This window comes from Carassius gibelio, chromosome B6 (genome assembly GCF_023724105.1).
Source record: "Carassius gibelio isolate Cgi1373 ecotype wild population from Czech Republic chromosome B6, carGib1.2-hapl.c, whole genome shotgun sequence".
Lineage (NCBI taxonomy): Eukaryota > Metazoa > Chordata > Actinopteri > Cypriniformes > Cyprinidae > Carassius > Carassius gibelio.
The window spans coordinates 20300339-20326714 of NC_068401.1; the positions used below are offsets into that span (position 1 = coordinate 20300339).

A 26376-nucleotide genomic window follows, 5' to 3' on the forward strand; every position below is an offset into this window, starting at 1 on the left:
TGTTTTTGATTGCTTCCACTGTCTTTATCTGTAAGTCGCTTTGGATAAAAGCATCTGCTAAATGAATAAATGTAAATGTAAATGTAAAAGCATCACAAAAGAAAAATGCAAAAGTTTGGTGAGGTCAATGGGTCACAGGTTTGATGCAGTTATTGCAAGCAAACATTTTATAAATAATAACTAGAAATGTTATAATTTATATTATTCACTTTAATCTAGTTTAATTCAGTCTATTCCAATACTTGTCACCAGTCACACGAGCAATGGGTCGGTTCAAAAAGGTGCTATCTTCTAAGTTGTGTTTATCAGATCCAGATGAAAATACCTGGAAATAAAAGTCTCATATTCAACTTTTGATTTCAAACCCAAATGTTTTCAGTCTGGAATTGGCCAAACTTCTTCTGGTGGGGATTGTGTGTGTGTATATGTGTGTCATATATATATATATATATATATATATATATATATATATATATATATATATATATATATATATATATATATATATATATATATATACACAGAATATAAAATTGTATTTTATTTTATTTTTTTATTTCTTTAGTCTCCATAACTAGGGCAACATATATGATGTACAATCTTATACAATTTAGTCTACCAAATTTTTTGCCCCATGACTCTTAACTGCAGCATAATAATTAAAATGTAAAATACGTTTGAAAAGGGAAGTGCTAAAAGATTACATTTTGGTGGCATAATATTAAACTTTAATTAAAAAAATAAAACACTTAAATAGTGTACCCCAAGGAGCTGAAACCTCATTTGGGGTGGCTACACAACCCCCGGAAGCTGGTAAGGAGCTCTACTGTGCCCTCTTCAGCCTGGAGGTGGAACTGCAGTTTTGATCTCTTACCTGAAGCCTTTAACGTCATGGCAATTACATAAAATCTTTGTCTGGTTCTTGAACTGTACTGGTCATCTAAATCTCCGATCGGCAGGTATTTTTTAAGAGGACAGAAATGAACGTTAATGACTGGTTGGATGTTTTTAGTAACTTCCTGTGAGTGTGATGAGGAAGTGTAAACAGCAGACATGGAGGGCGTGTCTCTGATATATGTTCCTGTAACGTTAGCTGTTGTGATCATGGGGATTTCTCTTAAAAATATGTGTCTTTAGTGCTGGATTATGGGGGATGCGGCGGTAGCGAAGCGTCGGGAGCAGCTGACTCGTTGGTCGGGCTCAAGTACGGATAGAGAGCCGGCGGTGCCTCGGAGTCGCTGGAGAGGAGAGACGAGCACCGGGGCTCTTGATGGAGGCAGAACAGACACCAATGAGCAGCAGAAAAAAAACAGGTTTTGAGATTCATGACCACAATAATGACAACCAACACAAAGAGAACGTTTCAGCATGAATTAGTTAATAAATAGTTCCTCGATGTAAACGATCATGTCCGAATAAAGAAGTTTATTTGTTTCTCAGCTTAACTCTTTACTGAAGATCTCTAGATTTAGTTTGCTATTTTGGCTGTCAAGGACCATCTGCCATGCATTGGATTACTATCCCGCTAGAATGTATTTAGTGATTAGTTTTAATTTATAAAGCATTAAAGAACCAATACAAATTGAAAATATTGTTCCTAGAATTGATGGTTGCTAAAGATGAAGGTTGCAGTTGAGACTGTTGAAAACGAATTAAACTATTTGAGTAGGAATGTGCATCCAAAGCCTCCAATACTTATTCTATCTTGCTTCTGATGTTTCATATATTATGTTAGAGTCTGTATATGTTACTAATTAGTTTTTGAGGTGTCTGATGCTAAATACCATTCTAGACAGCCTGTCTCTCCCTCACTCAGGTGGCGAGTGAGATTTGAGAAGACTGCAGAGTTCCTAGCAGTCTGTGCTAGTGGTGACACCGAGGAGGCGAAGGTGATGCTGGGAGAAGCAAGAGTGCAGAATGGAGAGGATGATATGGTTAACTGTGCCAACACAGATGGAATAACAGCTTTACACCAGGTCAGAATCTTACTGCATTTTTAATCCATTTACTGAACATATAATTTGTCTGATGTCTCCACATGCATGCCACACTGTTATTTTGCTCAAATGTTTTCAGGAACTTTAAATAACTTCATAGTCTCTTATATATATATATATATATATATATATATATATATATATATATATAAGTATGCTCAGTGTATTGGTACTATACTGGGTAATAATTGGTTGATTGGCTGTTATTAGAGGATTTTTGTGTATTTGAAGATATTGGGTATGGCATGCTCCATTTCCCCTGGAAACTGGAACTGGATGTGTTTTCAGTGATCCGATCAAAGGTGGTTAGTGGAGAAGCATTGTTGTTTTCAGCTTGTATTAATTTTTGTCTCAAATGGATCTTTTGTGATCAGACGTATTCAAGATTCCCTCTCAATTATCACACCCTGTTAAAAAAAAAAAACTATTGAAAAGGTGGTCTTTGATTTTGATCGTAATCTTTATATTTTGGTACAACTCATAAAAGATCACATAGCTATTACACTACCGTTCAATAGTTTGGGGTTAGTAAGATTTTTAAGAAGCACAACCATTTTTAACAAATAATAATTCTTAATAAATAATTCTCTAATTCTAAAAAGAATCCTTCAGTACAAAATCAGCATATTCAAATTATTTGTTATTGATGATGTGACATACGCCCACTGAAAATGGAGCTTTCACATTAGAGAAATAAGAAACATTTATTAAATTAAAAATTTATTTCACAATATATATATTTACATGTATTTTTTAAATATGCAGCATTGATTAACATAAGTCTTATTTTTTCAGAAACATAAAAAACCGTGTGCATTAAATATTAGAAAACTGTAAATACAATGGGGTAATGTGCATTTTTGGCAACCTTGTGTGCCTCAACTGTCAAGGTCCGTAAAGCCAGAATGATAACTATAAAGAGAGTTTTAAAAGTCATTCTCAATATTAAATAATAGCAGAGTCCACACTACAGCTATAATGATAAAGGCACAGAGAAACAATATCATTTGAATCGCTTACAGAATGATTTTTCTCCATATGATGAACTATACAAACATTGATACCAAATCAGAATCCATCCTGCTATAACGAGCTCAAATTTAGAGGGACAGACGAGCATGTGCTTAGAATAAACCAATGATATCGTCTGCTTGTGTGGATGTTAATATAGGTATCTTTGTAGTTATCGTTCTTGGTGTGAACGATAAAAGTAAAAAAATATAGAGACTCAGAGAGCTTGGCATATGTGTTTAAATTTGGTTTAAAAAAAATTTGTTATTTGTTTTATTTGTCATTGACCCATATTATAATACTTACATTTACTTTAAATGTTTTACTTTAAATTTTAGTTTTTGCTGTTTGAATTAGTTTTTGATTTTGCACGTATGACCATTTATTTATAACCAATCAGCCATAACATGGCTGTAAATGTAGTATTTTAATTGTGGTGCATTTCTATAAAAAATCTGATGGATTGTACGTGGTGTTCTTTTCCAGGCCTGTATTGATGGCAGTATGGAGATGGTGGAATTTCTTCTGTCTCGGGGTGCCAATGTTAACCAGGTGGACAGTGAGGGTTGGACTCCTCTTCATGTGGCTGCATCATGTGGAAACCTGGAGATAACAGAGTATGTTATGACTGAATTTAGGGATGCACAATCGCATGCGATATGTAATGTGCATCTTGTCAGTCAAGTCAAGTCAAGTCACCTTTATTTATATAGCGCTTTAAACAAAATACATTGCGTCAAAGCACCTGAACAACATTCATTAGGAATACAGTGTGTCAATAATGCAAAATCACAGTTAAAGGCAGTTCATTATTGAATTCAGTGATGTCATATTAAATAATAGCAGAGTCCACACTACAGCTATAATGATAAAGGCACAGAGAAACAATATCATTTGAATCGCTTACAGAATGATATGGGAAGTTATGGGAAGTGTTCCCGGTTCCGGTTTACCTAATTAATGCAGCCTAAAAATCCTTTAACGGATTTGCATATTAAAAGCATATTAGCCCTCTCAGGCTCAAATTACGTTTTAGTAACAAGTTTTTAGTATTCCAGATACATAAAATATGTATCTGGAGTAATAAGGTAGTTAGTTTTTAACTGTTGCAAATCAGCAACACCTGCCTTGAGAGTGTTAGTATGTTATGTGTAAGCCAGGTTAAAGAGATGGGTATTTAATCTAGATTTAAACTGCAAGAGTGTGTCTGCCTCATGAACAATGTTAGGTAGGTTATTCCAGAGTTTAGGCGCCAAATAGGAAAATTATCTGCCCCCCGCAGTTGATTTTGATATTCTAAGTTTTGATATTCTAAAATTGCATTGAGTTTTGAGAACGTAGCGGACGTAAAGGATTATAATGTAAAAGGAGCTCCCTCAAATACTGAGGTGCTAAACCATTCAGGGCTTTATAAGTAATAAGCAATATTTTTAAACTGATATGATGTTTGATAGGGAGCCAGTGCAGTGTGGACAGGACCGGGCTAATATGGTCATACTTCCTGGTTCTAGTAAGAACTCTTGCTGCTGCATTTTGGACTAGCTGTAGTTTGTTTACTAAGCGTGCAGAACAACCACCCAATAAAGCATTACAATAATCTAACCTTGAGGTCATAAATGCATGGATTAACATTTCTGCATTTGACATTGAGAGCATAGGCCGTCATTTAGATATATTTTTGAGATGGAAAAATGCAGTTTTAAAAATGCTAGAAACGTGGCTTTCTAAGGAAAGATTGCGATCAAATAGCACACCTAGGTTCCTAACTGATGACGAAGAATTGACAGAGCAGCCATCAAGTCTTAGACAGTGCTCTAGTCTATTACATGCAGAGTTTTTAGGTCCTATAATTAACTCCTCTGTTTTTTCAAAATTTAGCAGTAAGAAATGATTAGTCATCCAGTTTTTTTATATTGACTACAGTATGTAATCCATTAGTTGTTCAAATTGGTGTGTTTCACCAGGACACGAAGAAATATAGAGCTGAGTATCATCATCATAACAGTGAAAGCTAACACCATGTTTCCTGATGATATCTCCAAAGGGTAACATATAAAGCGTGAAGAGTAGCGGCCCTAGTACTGAGCCTTGAGGTACTCCAAACTGCACTTGTGATCGATATGATACCTCTTCATTCACTGCTACGAATTGATGGCGGTCATATAAGTATGATTTAAACCATGCTAATGCACTTCCATTAATGCCAACAAAGGGTTCAAGTCTATGCAAAAGAATGTTGTGGTCAAATGTGTCAAACGCAGCCCTAAGATCCAATAGAACTAACAGAGAGATACAACCACGATCAGATGATAAGAGCAGGTCATTTGTAACTCTAAGGAGAGCAGTCTCAGTACTATGATACGGTCTAAATCCTGACTGAAAATCCTCACATATACCATTTTTCTCTAAGAAGGAATATAATTGTGAGGATACCACCTTTTCTAGTATCTTGGACAGAAAAGGGAGATTCGAGATTTGTCTATAATTAACTAGTTCTTTGGGGTCAAGTTGTGGTTTTTTGATGACAGGCATAATAACAGTCAGTTTGGAGGTTTTGGGGACATATCCTAATGACAATGAGGAATTAATAATAGTCAGAAGAGGATGTATGACTTCTGGAAGCACCTCTTTTAGGAGCTTAGATGGTATAGAGTCTAACATACATGTTGTAAGTTTAGATGATTTAACAAGTTTATACAATTCTTCCTCGCCTATAGTAGAGAATGAGTGGAACTGTTCCTCAGGGGGTCTATAGTGCAATGTCTGATGCGATACTGTAGCTGACGGCTGAATGGTTACAATTTTATCTCTAATAGTATCGATTTTAGAAGTAAAGTAGTTCATAAAGTCATTACTGCTGTGATGTTGGGAAATGTCAACACTTGTTGAGGCTTTATTTTTTGTTAATTTAGCCACTGTATTGAATAAATATTTGGGATTATGTTTGTTTTCTTCTAAAATATAAAAATATACCATGGTGTCATACTGGTTTCCTTATCCTTGTCAGTGAACAATTGCTATGTGTAGTTAATGCTGCTCCATGTGATAGCACGCATGTGATGGAGATTTACAGCTGATTACAGAACTGACTTTACTGATGAGATGCGCATTAAATATTACATGCGATTTATCGTTCAGCCCTAACTGTATTTAATCAACAATATATTTAAATTAATGATATGTGTTGAAAATGTCTAATATGTTTTTTTTTTAGCTGGCTTTGAAGTTCCTGGCTGTTTCAAATGTGATTGTTCTGTTCTGAGATTAATTCACAATGTAGCACAGCCTCAAGGCCATTATTAGTTGTATTAGTCTGTTATTACTATGGCTATAATCAGCTAAATGTAACTATTTAATTGCACAGTATTCTGTGATTCATGAAAAACTGCACCTAATATTAACATTTGTTGTTGTAAAAAATTTGCACATTCATTCCCCAAATTAATTTTACATAAGCAAAATCCTTTCAATACAATTTATTGTATGAAATGCATCATTTTTCCCAGTCCTCTATATATTAAATACACATATTTTGATTGAAACATTTTACTTAACAAATTTCTTAAGTGACATCATCTTTCTGTATATAATTACTGACATGCAAGAACAATACTGTGCAGTGAAAATAATATTCTTTGGTGTGCAGTTATATGGTGAACATATGTCAGCAGTTACTGCACCTCAGCACTGCTTTTTTTGTATTCTACTACTATTTAAGAGTACTTCAGCATTTTAAGGGTTGTAATGACTCTGAGTTGTACCAGCATAATTATTTTTTTATAAGTTGCTTGTGTTGTGACAGTCTTGAAATATATATATATATATATATATATATATATATATATATATATATATATATATATATATATATATATATATAATTTATTTATTTTTTATTTTTATTTTTTTTGGACAGAATTGTGTGATTTTGAAGGGTTTACATTTTTTTTTTCAAATATTTCTGCCTCAACAAGTGCTAGAAATACATACACTGCTGTGAATGATATTTTCCCAGTTAGTATGTATTTTACTGTGCTTATTTTCTGGTGCTGTCACTATTAGATTTCTGCTCAAGCATGGTGCATCTCTCTGCTCGGTGAACTGTGATGGTGATGTGCCAATGGATATTGCAGAGGATGAGGCCACAGAGACACTGCTGCAAGAACACACATTGACACAGGGTTAGTCAACAGAACATCTGAAATGTCACATCATAAATACACTTACATGTAAATCAATTAAATTTAGAGGTATCAGAAATTAAAGTATGCTATATTTACTCAGAAATATCACCCAGCCCAAGTTAGTTTGAGTACAGGTGCAGGACAGAATGTGGTAAATATAAAAGTACAAATGTCCACATACTGATTTTATTAAACAACTTGAAAGTAAAAAAAAAAAAAAAAAATTACCTGATGAAGACTTAAATGTTATTGCATTAATAACATTAAGGGATAGTTCACCCAAAAATGTAAACTCTGTCATGATGCCCTTTGAAAATGGTATGACTTTCTGTACATACATCGGAAGTCAATGATAACCAAAACTGTCTGGTTACCAACATTATTCAAAATATCTTATTACAGGATATAGATTTAAAACAACATGAGGGTAAGTAATCAATGACCGAATTTTCATTGTTGGGCATAATATCCATTTAGTATGTGGACTCAAAACAGTTTGAACTTTTTTTTAAGTCAGACAAAGTTAACAAAAGGTTTTTACACACATTCTATTATTTTTTTACAGTACATAATACAGATTTACCTTCTCACATACCTTAATTTTCATTTATATTCATTCATTTATATTCATAGTTAGATACATTTTTAAAAGTGATTCTCTGCAAAACTGTATGGGACCTTATAATTAGTCCATCTCTCATCAGATGTGGAAGCAGCTAAGCGGGCAGAAGAGGAGTGGATCATGCGTGATGCCCGCCACTGGCTCACAAGGGGGCTGCCTGCTAATCTTTGCCACCCCCGGACTGGTGCTACTCCGTTACATGTAGCAGCAGCTAAAGGATATTTGGAGGCCATTAAGTAAGTGTGAATGCAAAAAGAGAAATGTTTCCTCACGAGTTTCCTCTTGGCTTTCACAAAATGTTTACTAATATGATAACATTAACATCATATAAAGCAAATCTATTTAGTCTCTTTCTCAGCAGATAGTTTTACCCCAGACTTCTGGTATCTCAGTGATTAAACCCTAGAGACCATTCCACCATTATTCAACCAGGTTAACACCCCATGCTCATGCAGAATGTTCCGCTACGCCATTGGGCAGTTCTCTGAGCACAAAGCAACCATTGTTTACTTCCTGTCTCTTTGCAAAGTGGAAAAGGAGTGGAGGCCTGTGCCGATGTTTTTTCAGCACAGTTTCCATCCCATTGAGTTGTTTAGAGCTGAAGTCACATCAGCTTCCTCTACAATGCATGATATTTCACAACTTGACAGAAGGGAAAAACAAATAGTTTGTCAGTGTTTGAGAGTCCCCTCCACCCCAACCTATTTATCACTGGTTGTTCTCTAGATTTAAAAATATCCCTAGAGATCAACATATAGATGAATGTAATGCTGTGAAAATGTTTTATTTTTTATTTTTATGGAATGTTGATTTTTTTATGGAATGTTGCAATGTATCAGAATCTCAATGTCTAACTTGAAAATATGAGCGAAGACAGAGACAAAAGAGTTAAAGGGTTAGTTCACCCAAAAATGAAAACTAGCCGATATCCATAAAATCCATTAAAAAAAAAGTGTCTCACATGGCTCCCCGGTGATCAAAGGCCTCCTGTAGCGAATCGATGCGTTTTTATAAGAAAAATATCCTCCGCGGAGGAGCACAACTGGGTTGCCTGATATACAGAGTCATAATCCCTGAAACAGAGCTACCCACTTGCGCAATATGGAAATATCTGATAAAGGTGATCTTTTCTTTGTCAACCTGGCAACCATGTGTATGCGCGCACTATCCACTATGGATAAACTCCCTGGCTTTCTGAAAACACAGTTAAGCTAGCAGTTTAGCTATCTCCACTTCAAAAAACACATTATTTTCCACATAATGTACATTATTGTTTTTCCTCTATGCCCCGCCTTTCTGAAACGTCGATTTTTTACAAAGCTCTTCAATCTGAAAAGTGAGGTGCACGCTGATTGGCCAGATATCAAGTGCATAATGATTGGCCAAATACCTCAAGCGTGTGACTGAAATGTTATGCCCCTTACCATACTGTAATGTGTCCCCCACAAGACGAGACCAAACCACTAAAACCCATTATAAACGAGTTCAGTGGGGACATTATTAATGATTATAATGACTTGGGGGCCGTTCACATATTGCGTCTTTTGCGCACTCAAGTTTGTTATGTCAAATGTAGATGCGCGGTATGCACGCTCATAATGGAAGCGACGCGCACGCGGTGTGAAAAACATTGCAAGCGCACCGCACATCATGTAGCCTCCTAACTTTTCTCGTAACAATGTTGAAAGCTCAGCCAAGATGAGGAACAGCTGATCATAGCTGTATATGGATTGCAATTTTAAAATGACTTTAGTAGCAGAGCTACTGCAAGCAATTTTTAGTGCTGCAAATCCATTTATCCATTGCTGAAATGTTCGCGTTTTCATGGAGAGAGCAGGATATGGTTGCTTAGCAACAGCAGACGCCTAGCGTTTTCCATGCGTTTTTAGGCACGATATTTGAACGGCCCCTTATATTGTGTCTTTACCATTGCGTTGTGTATCGCCCAGCGTAAACATAAAACCATGTCTGCATTTGTGATCTGAGAAATAACAAACAACAAGCATTGCTCTACACTGATCAGTGGCAAATTCTTTAAATATGAAAACTTACTTGCAGACTTACAGACTGTGTGTCAAAAGTGCCAGACTGTCCTTGCTAAGTTGTTATTGCCCCACCTTTTAGAAATAGACACTGGCATTCACATCTGAATATTAGGTTTGAACTGTTCCGGAACAGTGTTGTAAATACAACTTAACCACACATTTTTTAACCATGTTTATTGTTTATTGTAAAATGGATCCCCATTAGCTGTCACCAAAGTGAACGAGCTAGTCTTCCTGGGGTCCACAACAAAAAGATATCACATAACGTTAATATAAAAACAATATAGCACTACAACATTATATACATCAATACACATCATCATAAATTAGTCTGAATAAATGATTACAGTATTACATTCATAAAATAAATATGTCCTTACTCACAATTTTAAATAGTGCATTCTCAGATGGTACCTAAAAGAGTTTTTGCCATTCATTTTACGTATATTCAATGGGCAATTATTCCAATGATTGATGGGACGATAAATAACAGTTCTCTTTAAAGCATTTGATTGTGGGCGTGGTTACATCATCAGGCCATCATCCACAGACCTAGTCACATGAGAATGTACCTGATCACACCTAACAATTTGGTTATATAAAAAAACTGGTTGAGAAGAATAGACAATTTTTCTAAAAAAACTTAATTGTATTAAAAACCACCCTCTTCTCCACTGTTAACCATGAGAGCTGACAGTGCATACTAATACTATTTGTTCTAATGGGACAATGTAATACTAACCTAGCAGCTCTGTTTTGGGTTGTTTGCAATTTCTTTAGTTGACCTTTAGATATAGATGACCATACAGGGGCACAATAATCCAAATGACAAAAAATTAAAGATTTAGCCAGCTGCTCCACATTGTGTGTGGGGACATAAGAAAGACTTTTCCTCACCATAGAGATACCACAACCCATCTTCTTCACTATGGTATCAATATGTTCTACCCATGACCACTTACTGTCCACTATTGTGCCCAGTAATTTTACTTTATCTACCTGTTCTATAGGTTCCCCAGACAAGTTTAAACTCATCTTTGGAATTAATGACAATTTATGACTCGATCCAAAAATAATTGATTTGGTTTTTGAGATATTCAGCACCTACTTATTCTGTTTTATCCAATCAGAAACCTTATTTAACTCAGCTGATAAAACATAATCCAGTTCACTGACAGTTTTTGCAGCATAATGCAATATGGAATCATCAGCATACATTTGTACAGTTGCTTTACACAAAACAGATGGTAAATCATTTTGTGAAGATGGCGTATAAAAGTGGTCCCAGGCAGCTCCCTTGCGGAACCCCTCAGTCCAAGACCTTATAGTGAGACCAGCTGCCAGTGTAATAAACCCGCTGCATCCTACATGTGAGATAACTCTTCATAAAATCAATAGCAGTTGGACTAAATCCATAGCATTCTAATTTATCAATGAGTAGATTGTGATCTATAACATCAAATGCCGCACTAAAATCAAGCAATACAGCACCAGTCATCTTTAAATTATCCCTTTCCTTGAGCCAGTCATCTGTCATTACTGTAAGGGCAGAACAAGTTGAGTGGTTTTGTCTATAAGCATGTTGGAAATCTGTGTTCAAACCATTAGATTCAAAATATTCCTTTACTTGTGAGTGAACTATTCTCTCCATCAGCTTACTAAGAACTGGGAGAATAGTAATAGGTCTGCTGTTCTTCCCAGTAAGTTCTAGTCTGCCATCTTTAGGTAAGGGAATAATTTAATTTCTTTCCAAATAGTGGGAAAAACAACTTATATTAAGCATGCATTTAATATTTGACATAATGGACTGCAAACATAGTCAACTGCCAGGCTAAGTACTTTACTGTCAAGCATATCAGTACCTACTGAGCTGTGTTCGGGCAGAGACTTCAACAACTTTTTTACTTCCGGCTCATCAACATTATTAAACTGGAAAGTACAACTCTTATTCAATTCAAATTTTATTTGTATAGCGCTTTTTACAATACAAATCGTTACAAAGCAACTTTACAGAAAATTATGTTTCTACAGTATTTAGTAATGGCTTATAAGTGGTGACTGTCAGTTTGTGCACGTATGACAGGATTTGTAGAAAAATTAATACAAGACATAGTCAGCCAGATGATGAACATTATTAATATTATTAATAATTAATAATTATTATATGATCCAGTCACACTTGTAGCAATATTTGTTAGTTTCTGTTGTTGATTCAGGGTTAGCATCATTCTGAATTGCTAATGCAACCTTTTCACACCACAGTCTGAAAAAAATGAAGCATTGCTTGGTAATTGGTCAACAAAGTAGTAATAGTTGTGTAAATATTGTCATAATAACAATCTGTAGTTTTGGTTGATTGTAATCCATTACATACATTTCTATCAAAGTTATGACATTATCAAGACGAATTTGTTCTGACATAATTTAACTCTAAATTCTTGTCATATTTTAGAACCATTTTAGAAGCAATAGCAAATAAACTGTAATAATGTGAGAAATGTTCAAGGTGTCTGAATAAATTTTGGTTTGATTGTATATTTCATTTTTACATTGAAGACTATCCAGTGCTATTTTACACTTAATTATTCGGTTTCTGTACCTGGACACCTACAAACTTGAAAAAAACTTAAACATTGTGTAAATAGTAAAAATAAATAAAATTGAACGAACATACAAATTAAACAATTTCAAACAGGGCCCACTGGTACAACCTTCAGCGGGGCCCCGCAAACCCCAGCTACGGCCCTGCCTGTGGGTGTAAGAATATTGTGACCAAACACCAATAACACTTGTTATTTTGGAAAGTAAAGCCATAAAATATTTTCTAATTTACAATGTTACTTTACAATATTACAATTGTTAAGTGTTCCTGTGTTCTTGATACTCAAGAAAAAGAAGGCAAAGGCTTCAGTTTCTTACTCTTAAGAAATAATAGAATAACTCTTTAAATAATGAAACTTGTTACTTTCAATGAAAGTCAATAATAGCATTATATGACCCCTTTTATATATTAGTATGAGTACATTACAATATAATTTTATTAGAATGAGCACATTATTATTTATGGGCTTAAAAACAACCTGCAAACAATCAGAATATTGTATCTGGTGGGGAATGCCCAAAGTAAACATGAAACATATGCCATTATCTATATTGTACTGTGGCACAGTTATGGAGGCCCTTCATAATGCAGAGTTCAGCTGCCTGCTCTGCCTATAGATAGCAACAGCCCTATAGTATGCAGTGTTTATTAAACAGCTGTTATATTAACTTTTACTGAGGTCAAATTCAGTACAGTCCTGTATCATGATGCATATCTTGGCTTCTGTATTGGGATATGTATCGTATCATGACTTTGCAGGTGATACAGTATTGTTCAAAATAATAGCAGTACAATGTGACTAACCAGAATAATCAAGGTTTTTCGTATATTTTTTTATTGCTACGTGGCAAACAAGTTACCAGTAGGTTCAGTAGATTCTCAGAAAACAAATGAGACCCAGCATTCATGATATGCACGCTCTTAAGGCTGTGCAATTGGGCAATTAGTTGAATTAGTTGAAAGGGGTGTGTTCAAAAAAATAGCAGTGTGGCATTCAATCACTGAGGTCATCAATTTTGTGAAGAAACAGGTGTGAATCAGGTGGCCCCTATTTAAGGATGAAGCCAACACTTGTTGAACATGCATTTGAAAGCTGAGGAAAATGGGTCGTTCAAGACATTGTTCAGAAGAACAGCGTACTTTGATTAAAAAGTTGATTAGAGAGGGGAAAACCTATAAAGAGGTGCAAAAAATGATAGGGTGTTCAGCTAAAATGATCTCCAATGCCTTAAAATGGAGAGCAAAACCAGAGAGACGTGGAAGAAAACGGAAGACAACCATCAAAATGGATAGAAGAATAACCAGAATGGCAAAGGCTCAGCCAATGATCACCTCCGGGATGATCAAAGACAGTCTGGAGTTACCTGTAAGTACTGTGACAATTAGAAGACGTCTGTGTGAAGCTAATCTATTTTCAAGAATCCCCCGCAAAGTCCCTCTGTTAAAAAAAAGGCATGTGCAGAAGAGGTTACAATTTGCCAAAGAACACATCAACTGGCCTAAAGAGAAATGGAGGAACATTTTGTGGACTGATGAGAGTAAAATTGTTCTTTTTGGGTCCAAGGGCCACAGGCAGTTTGTGAGACGACCCCCAAACTCTGAATTCAAGCCACAGTACACAGTGAAGCATGGAGGTGCAAGCATCATGATATGGGCATGTTTCTCCTACTATGGTGTTGGGCCTATTTATCGCATACCAGGGATCATGGATCAGTTTGCATATGTTAAAATACTTGAAGAGGTCATGTTGCCCTATGCTGAAGAGGACATGCGCTTGAAATGGTTGTTTCAACAAGACAATGACCCAAAACACACTAGTAAACGGGCAAAGTCTTGGTTCCAAACCAACAAAATTAATGTTATGGAGTGGCCAGCCCAATCTCCAGACCTTAATCCAATTGAGAACTTGTGGGGTGATATCAAAAATGCTGTTTCTGAAGCAAAACCAAGAAATGTGAATGAATTGTGGAATGTTGTTAAAGAATCATGGAGTGGAATAACAGCTGAGAGGTGCCACAAGTTGGTTGACTCCATGCCACACAGATGTCAAGCAGTTTTAAAAAACTGTGGTCATACAACTAAATATTAGTTTAGTGATTCACAGGATTGCTAAATCCCAGAAAAAAAAAATGTTTGTACAAAATAGTTTTGAGTTTGTACAGTCAAAGGTAGACACTGCTATTTTTTTGAACACACCCCTTTCAACTAATTGCCCAATTGCACAGCCTTAAGAGCGTGCATATCATGAATGCTGGGTCTTGTTTGTTTTCTGACAATCTACTGAACCTACTGGTAACTTGTTTGCCACGTAGCAATAAAAAATATACTAAAAACCTTGATTATTCTGGTTAGTCACATTGTACTGCTATTATTTTGAACAATACTGTAAATACAGCCCTAGTACTGAACACTTGTACGAATGACTTCATGTAGTTTTTTTTTGTCTGTCAGATTGTTGTGTCAGTGTGGTCTGGATGTGAGTGCTAAAGACTATGATGGCTGGACTCCTCTCCATGCTGCGGCTCATTGGGGTCAAAGTGAAGCCTGTCGTCTACTTGCTGAGCAACTGTGTGACATGGAGGCCCATAGTAATGGGGTGAGTGAGAGAGAAAAAAAATGTGCTAAACATTTAGCACCAAATTCTGTTGTCCAGTAACAAAGCAGTCTTCCTTAGGCATGTGTTTAACAACCTGAAGTAATATTTCAGTGAAAAATGAAAATTCCAAACCAGTATGACTTTCTTCTGTGGTACATAAGATATTTTGTGAATGTATTATTATTATTTTTTTGTATCTTCAACATTGTTAAAAATATCTTCCTTTTGTTTTCGGTATAAAATGTAAGTCAAACAGGTTAGAAAATCAATTTCAGATAAACTACATCTTTAAGAGCCTTATCCTCTGTAGGGCCACATTTATATTTCAGGACAATTTTATCTTATTTTATCTAGACTGTAGAAAAAATAAAATGTCGTGTAATCAGTTGATTCTGAAAAAAAAAAAAAAGAAAATACAGGATAAAAGAAATATGGTAGCAATAGCCAATATACTGCAAGTATAAATAAAATAAATGCACTGTACTTGTAAATTGGAATATAAAGGCAAAAGATGAGGCCTGATATGTTAGAGGAATAAGTGCACAGCAGGAGTCATGCACTCTTAAAGCAAGAGGAAGTGTGGAGCTTCTGTTCTGTGTCAAAATGCACCACAGTTCTGCAGCCAACAGCAGCACTGCAGTTAGCCATAGCTCTTTCAATGTGGGTGGGTGGATGTGTGTTTGCGTGCATGTTTGGGAAATTATAATAACTGAAACTGTTGTTTTTTTTTTTTTTTAAGGGTCAGACTCCATTTGATGTGGCGGATGACAGTGTTGCGTCTTTACTGGAAGAACTGTCTCAAAGACAGGCTAATGTGAGAAAACACACACCTTTATCTAAACCAATCTGTCATTTTAGCCACACAAGGAAGAAATTCACTGCTTACTGTATGTAATGAAGCCGACCTATTTAACTAGTGGCCTGCAGGCTGAATCTAGACATTTTGAAAAAGGTTGTCAGTTATTTCTCAAATAACTTTTTTTTAAGTGATTTATATATATATATATATATATATATATATATATATATATATATATACATACACACACACACACACACACGCACGCACACACACACACACACACAGACAGGTGCATCTCAAAAAAATTTAAAAATTCATTTTTTGTAACCCATTTCAAAAAGTGAAACATTCATATATTCTAGATTCAGTACATGTAAAGTAAAATATTTCAAAAGATTTTTTGTTTTAATTTTCATGATTAGAGCTTACAGTTCATGAAAGTCAAAAATCCAGTATCAAGTTCAAGTTCTTTAAAGTATATTTATTTATGCACTCAATGCTTGGTCGGGGCTCCTTTAGTAAAATTCCAACATCAGTGAGGTATAGAATGGAAGCGATCAGCCTGTGGAACTGCTGAGGCACTATTGAGCCTTCAGCTCGTCTCTATTGTTGGATCGACTGTTTCTCATTTTTCTCTTGAAAATATCCCATAGATTCCATATGGGTTTCAGGTCGGGTATGTTGGCTGGCTGATCAAGCATAGTAATATCATAGTCAGCAAACCATTTAGAAGTGGTTTTGGCACTGCGGGCTAAAGTCCTACTGGAAAAGGAAATCAGCATCTTCCATGATATAAGCTTGTCAGCAGATGGAAGCATAGAGTGCTCCAAAATCTCCTGGTAGATGGCTGCATTGGCTTTAGACTTGATAAAACACCAGCAGATGTCATGGCACCCCCAATTCATCACTGACTTTGGAAACTTCTCACTGGATTTCAAGCAGCTTGGATTCTGTGCCTCTCCAGTCTTCCTCCAGACTCCACACCTTGATTTGCAAATGAAATGCAAATGGACTTTTATCTGAAAAGAGGACTTTGGACAACTGAGCAACGATCCAGTGCCCGGTTGCATAATGCACCGTAAGAATTAGCTTTTGCCTTAAGAATGAGACTGAAGGCGTGATTTCCCCTTACCAAAGGGAATGACTTAAGGTTGTTGCATATAATCCCTTAAACACATACCTTAGCAAAGGGAAACCATTTAGTTCTTTTGGATCATTGCGGGGGAAAATCCTCTCTATGACCAAAATGTATGATTCATAAAAATTTGTTCATCATGAACATCATTATATTCTTCTCAAATGGACAGAACATTTGTGAATTTCTGAAGCCTACATACAGTTGTAGAATACATACAGCTGAAATCAGGTGACTGTGGTGTAGTTATAGCCTTTGTTTAGCAATTGTTAATACCCAAATACACAGACGTCTGTGTATTTGGGTATTAACAATTGCTAAACAAAGGCTATAACTACACCACAGTCACCTGATTTCAGCATCAACATCACCAAGTTTCCTGGAACTCTTTCAGTCTATATTTAAAAAAATTATAATTATTATCTGAGTGTAATTAATAACAAAATGAGGCTGTAAAAAATGGACTAGTGAGTAGATGAGTTTTTAAGTTTGGTGTTATGATGTTTAACATGCTCTCAAACAACAACCTCTGTGGTCTCATTTAGTCATTTGTTAGCAAACGCAATAAAATAAAACAATCCCAAGGGGTATTACCAATTTTATGTCATAGAATAAAACTTATATCTTGTTCTTGTGTTAACCACAGATCTTATTTCAGGCATTTAACACAAAACCCATTGACTTCGGGATGCTGGAAATGGAAGTGTTAAAATGCCATCTTTTTCCTAGGTTTTGGCCTACAAAAATATGTCGTCCATTCAGTACTCTATTATCTGTAAATGTTTGCTGAATTTGAAAATATGAAGTTAATTCAGTGTTCAAGGCCTTTAACCTATAAACACACACTCTCAGAAAAAAGACAAACCTTGAAAGCAGACATACATTATGTAGATGTCTTTAATCAGATGTTTTTACTCACTAGTTAGCAGACAAAATAGAGACATACCTGTGCCTATCTGGGAACTGACAATGTGGAGGTTCTCTTTCAAAAGGGTACCAATATGTACACTTTATGTGCTAATATTTACTTTTAAACAATAATATGTACCTTAAAGATACTAATATTAACCATTTAGTTCATACTATACTGTTTTAACTATTAATCAGCACAATAATTAAATCTGGGCTATTTAGATCCATTCTAAATGAAGTATGATGATTAAATAATTTTTTTGGATCTGTTTATTTTAGTGGAGGACTGAACAGGCACTTATTGAGCAACAAAATTCACAGATTTCAAATGCCAACACTGCAAACAAGAAACACAGGTTAGAAAAGTTATTAGTCTTTCAGTCTTTGCAGTCACAAACATCTTCACTCATAATTTTCTTTCTCTTAAGGAGCTCTGTGTGCCGAATGAGCAGCAGGGACAAAATATATGTACAGGACCAGTCTAAGGAACGAGGGATCTCAGGAGGCCTGGCACTCAACGATAAGAGAGAAAGCAGCTCAGGTTTGTCTTTGTATATTTCTCTCTCTCTCTCTCTCTCTCTCTCTCTCTCTCTCTCTCTTATACAGCAGCATTCAAAATATTCACATATATGAAACATACATGTACAAGATTACAGTCTGTTTGATGATGTTTGTTTTGTTGTCTGTTCTAGAAAGTTCAACAGTGTCGACACCAGAGAGCATTGTTCCCTCTTCAGGGGTCAGACACACAGTCTTCTGCCTCAGCTTTTAATGTCAGAATCTCTCTGCTGGTACATGTGATTTAATCACTGTATGTTTGTGTTCTTCAGACCATAGAGGATAAAGAAGTCAAGGTGAATGATCAGGAGAGAGCGAGTCGCACAGCAGTTGTGCAGCCCACCCCTCAGAGGCAAGAGTCACCTGCTGAGAGCCCCACTAACGCCTCTAGTGATGGAAGGAAGTAAGTTTGATCCCAAGTATTAAATGCTTAAAAAATTACACTTTTATTTATTTTATTGATTTTATGTTACTGTTGTACTCATCTTATGTTATTTTATGTAAGTCTCCATGATTAGGAAGTATTAGTGATGGCATAACGTAGCAGTATTACCAAGTAAAGACTTTTTAATACTGAAATAAAAATTTATAACAAAAATATCACAACCCTCTATGGATGCCTTGGCACTAGAATTGCCATTGGCAAGTCATTTCTTTTGTTTATTTGCTAGACTTAGACTTGTTTTAAAGGCTGTATAATTCCAAATGAGTGAAAACATATCCGTGCTAAACTCTAACACAAACACCTGGCGAGTGAACTACATAGAACATAGTTTTAGTTTATTATTCAATGGTAATTTTATAATTAAAACTATTAATTAAATCTCTACAGCAGGTAAACTTATAAAGGAGTGTTTTACTGTCTTTTGGTATTGAAGTTTGTATTGAGAATAATTTATTATAATATATATAATAATTTATAATAATTTATTAAATTTTAATATATAATAATATATTACTATTATTATATTTCTAAGCAGTATGTAAAGTAATATATATATATATATATATATATATATATATATATATATATATATATATATATATATATATATATATATAAATGTTACGGTTTAATGAAATAAGCCTACTCGCTAGTCACAAAGCGGAGTGGAGTGCCTAAACCCCCTTAGCTATACAGTATATATACATTGTAAACCACGGCTACAATGAAGTCTCACATTTCGAAACAGTTTCTTTAGTGCAGTAATACTAATGTTATGAGGTCACAGCTGTATGTGTATATTATAAATTAATTATTAACTATACATTAATGCCATTTATAACATTGTTACTGGTTCTGATCTGTCAGTAATGACATTCCGTTTTTGTAGTATTGTTGCAGTATTTGTTTTGTTTGCTAGGCTGAATTGTTTTGTACATTTGAGAATATTTTTTACACCTAATGACTAATAATTTTTGCAGTTGTGTTTGGTGCCAGTAGTAGTAAAGAAGTTACATAATTCAGAATGTTTTATTGACTCCATACATAATGAAGGACTATCTATTTTATAAACTAGATTTAAGATCTGTTGCTGAAATTGTGTTTTACAGGTATCAGGCTCCAGTGAGAGACGAGGAGTCAGAGTTTCAGAGGAAAGCTCGCTCGCGTCTCATGCGGCAGTCACGGCGATCAACACAGGTGTGTATTCACAACCCTGAATAAAACTCATTCAAAGAAAAAAAAAAAAAATAGTTTTGCTTAATATTTTTTTAACAACATGTTAATAACGTGCCCAAAAAATGTATGATTATTACTATTAAAATAATATTAATAAATATTAAAAATCATTATTATTATTACATTTTTCTTTGGGATTTTGATTGTCAGGGAGTAACATTGACAGATCTTAAGGAAGCAGAACGGATTATTGTTAAGAGCAATGAACCTCAGCACCTCAGTGTTCAGCCTGTGAGCCCCAACATCACACTAACTCCAGCTGAGAGAGGTGAGTCTCATTAACATCCAGTGTGTCTGAAGCACCTGGAGTTGATACTTTTGTTTCAGTTGACGCTAATTATTCTTTGGTGTTTTTAATTCAGCGTGAATTCTGTATAGTTATTGAGAGTTTTCTCTCTGCACTAGACACAGAGCCTGTGAAGGAATTGGGAGATGCAGAGACAAGACTGGGAGTGAGAGATCGCAGGAAAGGGAGGAAAGAGAGACGCTCAACTGGTATCGTTCAGCTGGCTGGAGAGGTGTGCTACAAGCATTCTTAAAAAACCCAGGGCATTCTCGTTCACACTAGGCATTTTCATTACAAACTGACTTTTGGAAGTACACTTCTTTGCAGCTTCACACCTGTATATTACAAAGAATAATAAAGGATGATGATGCACATGAATTTACATTTTAAGCAAATGTTGCCCAAAACCAGGTTTCCACAGTAGAACGGGGGAGTTTGTGGAGGTTCCCTATTTTATGATAATGAATTTAGCAACATTCATATGCAGACACATACAGTACATGACAAAGGTTCAATAAAGTAGACCTTAACACTATAATGAGATATTTGTCCCAAAACTGGCATGTGATTTGTTTTACAATATTTCCTTGACAGACTTCTTTAAAATATGCATCACCTAGTACTTTGGAAAAATCATCTCTACATTTTTTTTTTCTTTCTTACATATTAATCAGGGTGATGTGATGCATCATGAAATTGGGTCATGATTCAGTGTACAATTCATAACTGTTTCCAAAAAAGGCATTAATTTAAAGAGCCAGTAAGATGAAAATTCTAAGCTTCCTACCACAGTTTATAAGTCCTGTACATTATGTTTAAATCCATCCAAGGTTAAAAAACATTGTCAATTTGTCAAAATATCATTTTAAAATTACCTCAATTCTCAGAGATCCCCAAACGGTTCGCGCGAAGCTGTTCAAAAGATTGAGTTTCCTTAAACCCCACCTTTCGGTAGCATACTGTGTTCTGATTGGTCAACTAACATAGTCAGGTTTGATTGATTGTTCCGCACACACCTCCATGGTAAACTATGTGTTAGCATCTGTTTGGGGTGAATTATGTCTTATTCCTCTCACCGCGAAGCAAACAGTAAAATAAAAAACTTGAACAGTCTTGCTGCTTTTTCTTCTGTGTGGGTGTATTCAAGCCGCACGCTTCAGTTTGAATCTGAATAGCGCGTTCAGCGCGGTGGCGTGGTCACATTACATATAACGAAGGGAGACATGATTACTTTATCACAGAATATCTGTTTTCGGCAGCAATGGTTTAGTTTTAAAGTAGACATGTCAAGCTTTCTATAGATATCTCTGTCATGTCTCTTCGTTGAGTATTCACGGAGTTACACTTCATTTTAATGACGTGTTTGTACATGACGATCAGGGCAGACAGGCTGCAGACAGCACACATACTGATAAGACGCTCGGGAGAAAACAGACACAAAACTTAATCATACTTCGCGTTGTGATTCGGAGATGTTCGTTGTTCTAAATTAAGTTGGTAATGAACCATCTTTTATGGCCAAACGCTTGGAAAATCCCGCTGTACTTTGAAAAGCAGTCATCAGTGAAATGTTGAGAACACAACAAAAGGGATTTGTTGTACTGCTCTGGTATTGTGGTGAAAATGAATTTTAGCCATTGGTTCTTCTGATCTTCATTCTTTGGCAGTGAAAATAAAACAAACGGTCTCCTCGACATGATGCTATCACACCCACCAGAGCCGCAGAGCGTCTGTGCGGGGGGTGGGGCAGGTCAGAGTTCCGTTTCTCCCAAGACGGTAGGCGGAGATTATTATGCAAAGTGTTCTAGTGACGTACATAGAGATGGGCAAAAGATTTGAAATCTATAACGACTCGTTTCAGCGATTCAGAGTCGACTCCTTACTTTAGAAGCCAATAACTTTATAAATCGTGTTCTTTTTGGTTTAATTACTTTGCACATTGTTTATACTGAAGGACAGCTACATCATACACTGTAATACAGGTAATTTTTGATTTCCCATCTGTGTGGCTCTTTAATACGAGAGACAGTTTGCACTGTAGTCAAATAATGGCAAAATAATGAATCAAATCATACATTGGCACTATTAGAAATAAAACATGTTTTGTAGTGGACTGTTGAATATACATCATAGATTTGCACATTGTTAGGGACATTTTAATGAACCAGCAACTAAAATATGTAGGCTAATTATATTAATGTTTTTTATTACCTCTAATTTCTACTTATTTTTGCAGTTGTGTTTAGTACCAAGTAGTAGTAAAGAAATTACATAATTCAGGAATTTTAAATGGCTGACTTTGAAATGGACAGTTATTGACAATTAATGTTTCTTTTGTTCAGATGGATGATATGGATGCAAATGAAGATGCTGAACAAGACAACAGAACCAGGTTTGTGTCTGTTTTATCAAGGTTTTGTACATCGCCTGGTGTGGCACTTTGTTTGAGAGGTATATCCAATATGTACTTAGTGGTTCAACATTTCTTTGTGTCACTGTCTTGTGTTTTTGTTCTTTGTTGCCTTTCTCTGTAGATATGGATGCATTCACATTTGCCTGTCTCTAATCAAGGGATTAATTTGAGAAATATTTTAAATTAGCTGCTTATAAGCTCATGTTGAGAGAGTAATATTGAGACTTTTGTAATGTTATTTTTTTAAAGAGTATTCTTTGTTTTTGTAGTGATCCCCAGTTGAACTATTCCAGACACTCTTCTCCGGATTATAGTAAGGTAATCATTGTTTTTTTTTTTTTTTTTAACAAACATTGAACATTCAGCTTGTTCACACTCTTATGTAATATGTGTTTTCTCAGTTGTATCTGCAGGTGTTGCAAGAGAATGGAGATCTAAAAGAGAAACTTCAAGAAACTCAGATGCAGTTAAATGAGAGTAAAGTTCAGCTGGAGAAACTCAAACAGGTGGGAAGTGTTGTTTTCTTGTCCTGAGACCTTGGTATAGGAAAACAATGTTGAACCATTAAAGTAAGTTAGATTTATTTACATATCGTTGTATTTGTTTGCATGCACACAGAATCAGGAGAATGGATCAAACAGACCAGCCCTGCTAGAGTTGGAGAGATTTGTAAGTTGCCACATTTTCATGCCTCGTCACGGTTTGTGTGTTTTAGGTTTTAGTGGTAACAATTCTGCAATTTGTTTACAATTCAACAGTCTTTGTCAGATTTAGTAGACTAAACACTCTTGTACGTAGGACCAAAATTCTCAAGCACCTGTTTTAGATAATTTTAGCTAATAATATAAACATTTAGGCTAATAATGGAGGTGTCTTTGACCAGTATCATCTCAACAACAGTGTCTACTTATCGCAAAACTGAAATCTAAAAATTTATTTTGAGAAAATGGTTTATTTTTATTGACTTTTTTTTAATGTTAAGTAATGTATTTAATTGCTTGGTTCTTTTGCCTTCACATTCTGGACCTCAACTGGAATCATTTTCATTGCATATTTAGCTGCAATGCAGACAAGACCTTCCTGAAAAAAATTGCTCACCATAGAATGTTCATCAACCAATCAGAAGCAAGCATTCAACATCCCTGTAATATAACCTAGATTAATAAATGTTATTTCACCTAGTTATCATGTTAACAAATTGAACCCTATTGTAAAATGTTGTTGTTGTTGTTGTTTCTGTAATTCTGCTCTGTTTTTCTTCAGGAAAAGAAACTTCTTCAGCGGAGAGCTTCTGAGTTAGAAGATGAACTCAAAGTAAGAGCTTGTGCTTTACAGTATTTAGAACTGTTTAGAATTTCAGAATAGATTTAAATGAAGTTAAATTAGTTAAACAGAGCTGTGATTACTACTCTTTTGATAACTGAAAATACAAATTAGTAAACATGTAAGAAGTAAGAGTTGTTTAGAACATTGTGTATGATGGAAATGTGAGATCTGCAAAACTTTCTACAAATTTCCATGCATATGCATGGAATCGGTTCCATGTGGCCCTGTTCATCTCACTGTGTATCGTCCTCCTCCTAGGTGCTTGTGGATTTGCGTGCTGACAACCAGAGACTGAAAGATGAAAATGCAGCTCTCATTCGTGTCATTAGTAAGCTGTCTAAATGAATCTCTGGGTTCTTTGGATTTTTTTCCCCCTGAATTCCTAGGGAAAGTTGCCGTCCCATTTTCTGCCCAAAGAACTGCACAGCATGTTTCTTTCCCTCTCTCATCTCTGGGACATATGCCCCATGCCTGGGGTGGATAAACTACTGTTGTTTAAAAGGATATGTACATATGTAAGGCCTTGTTTAGCTGCCACTCTAGACTCATCAAAACTGTAATTTCCGATGACACAACTCAAATCCATCTGCTGTTCAGCTGCTCTAGATTATTGTGTTCAGCTCTGATTCAGGGTGCTCTTGTAACCTTTGTAATTTCTTTTGCGCAGTGTGCTTACTGTTTTTTTTTTTTTTTTTTTTTTTATAGCACAGATAAGGCTTATAGCTTTAATGTTCCTTAAAATTCACTTAGTTAATGCCCTTATTAAGCCCTAGACTGTGCTGCACTTATGAGAATTTTGAGTAATTTGAAGTTTCAGTTCAGATTCACTGTTCAGTTTCACTTAAAGACAGCTACTATTGCAATCTTTGCCTTTCAGCAGGTACCTCTAGAAACCTGCAAAATAGATCAATTAAGATTATATAATATACAGAATATAGAATATTGTTCATTAATAACAAAAATGATATATCACAGATCATAGATATGCAGTGTTAACAGAACAGGGTTAATGTACGTTGAAATAGAAATTAAGTTTTAATATATTTTCATCTACGTTCATATTTGAATGTACATAAAGCACTGTTAAGAAGTATCTAATATTTGTTTAAAGCTTATTACTGAAATTGCAGTGTATATTGAAATTGCAGACTTAATATTTAAATTGTGCTTTTTAATGCCATGGCAATGTCATTATAATTTTAGCTTAAAAAATTATTGTAATATTTCTTGAAATGGTAAGCAAAAAAAGTAAGAACAAATGTGCCAAACTGTAACGGCATGCTCAGGGGTCTCTTAGTGAGACAGTAGAAGGTCTTGGGGTAATGTGTCTCTTTCTCATTATGTATCTGGATTAACACTGTACTTTAGCTGACTACTGTTCTTTGGACCAAACAGGCATTAGTATGGATATATTTCTCTATCATTGCATATTTATGAATATATTATATATGATGAATTTTTATGCTGATGTGTTTTGCCAGTGGTGTAATTTTTTTTTTTTTATTATAAAGAGACACACAAGTTTTTCTTTTTTACTGTGACTATGAGTTTTGTCCTAAACCAAACTGGTGCCATAGGTCAAAGCTTTTAAAGGTTTACCACTGTTTATTTGTGTGTGTTTTTTTCTCTAAAATTATTGCTTACAGGACTTAGGCATTTGTTCATCCAGCAAGTGTATTTTGCCAAAAAAAATGTGCCTTTCTATATATATTTAGATAGATAGATAGATAGATAGATAGATAGATAGATAGATAGATAGATAGATAGATAGATAGATAGATAGATAGATAGATAGATAGATAGATAGATAGATAGATAGATAGATAGATAGATAGAATATGTCTCTGTTGCTTTGTTAAAAATATTGAGTCAGTTATTCTCTCTGACCAATAAAGATCATTGCAAATGGTTGGGAAACAACCATTAAAGCAATCTGTGCACAAGTGCTTTTATCTCTTGCATAAATAAATAATGTCTTGCTAGATATAATTATTTCCTGGTCTGATTTCCCATTATTGGCAGTGGTAGGAAAATTAAATGAAACATAAGAAGTTGACAAAAGAGTTTAATTCATAACATTTCCACCTGGGTAACATCACAGGAAAATGCCAGTCTTTACCGAGTTCTATTACAAACTTAAAATATGGCTAATGGTGTTTTTCTAGTTTCTGTTTGATTCTTAGATGTCAAATATATTTTTATTGTA

At 35.1% G+C, this 26376-nt stretch overlaps 1 protein-coding gene across 2 annotated transcripts; it reads left to right on the top strand.

Annotated features, from left to right (window-relative positions):
- The first annotated feature begins 820 nt into the window (after nucleotides 1-820).
- Nucleotides 821-26162, top strand: LOC127960072 (protein phosphatase 1 regulatory subunit 12C). 2 transcript variants are annotated; one of them, XM_052559622.1, is made up of 21 exons: nucleotides 821-959; nucleotides 1138-1313; nucleotides 1817-1976; nucleotides 3495-3625; nucleotides 7071-7189; nucleotides 7897-8050; nucleotides 14913-15057; nucleotides 15797-15871; nucleotides 18186-18262; nucleotides 18335-18447; nucleotides 18599-18645; nucleotides 18737-18867; nucleotides 20019-20106; nucleotides 20296-20413; nucleotides 20551-20663; nucleotides 22774-22823; nucleotides 23114-23162; nucleotides 23246-23350; nucleotides 23463-23513; nucleotides 24108-24158; nucleotides 24429-26162. In XM_052559622.1, the coding sequence occupies exons 2-21, from the start codon at nucleotides 1147-1149 to the stop codon at nucleotides 24513-24515; spliced, it is 2031 nt and encodes a 676-aa protein (XP_052415582.1). In that variant the 5' UTR covers nucleotides 821-959; nucleotides 1138-1146; the 3' UTR covers nucleotides 24516-26162. The 2 variants fall into 2 exon arrangements, with proteins under 2 accessions (XP_052415582.1, XP_052415581.1); XM_052559621.1 differs by lacking the exon at nucleotides 821-959 and having other exon boundaries at nucleotides 1037-1313.
- The last annotated feature ends 214 nt before the right edge of the window (nucleotides 26163-26376 follow it).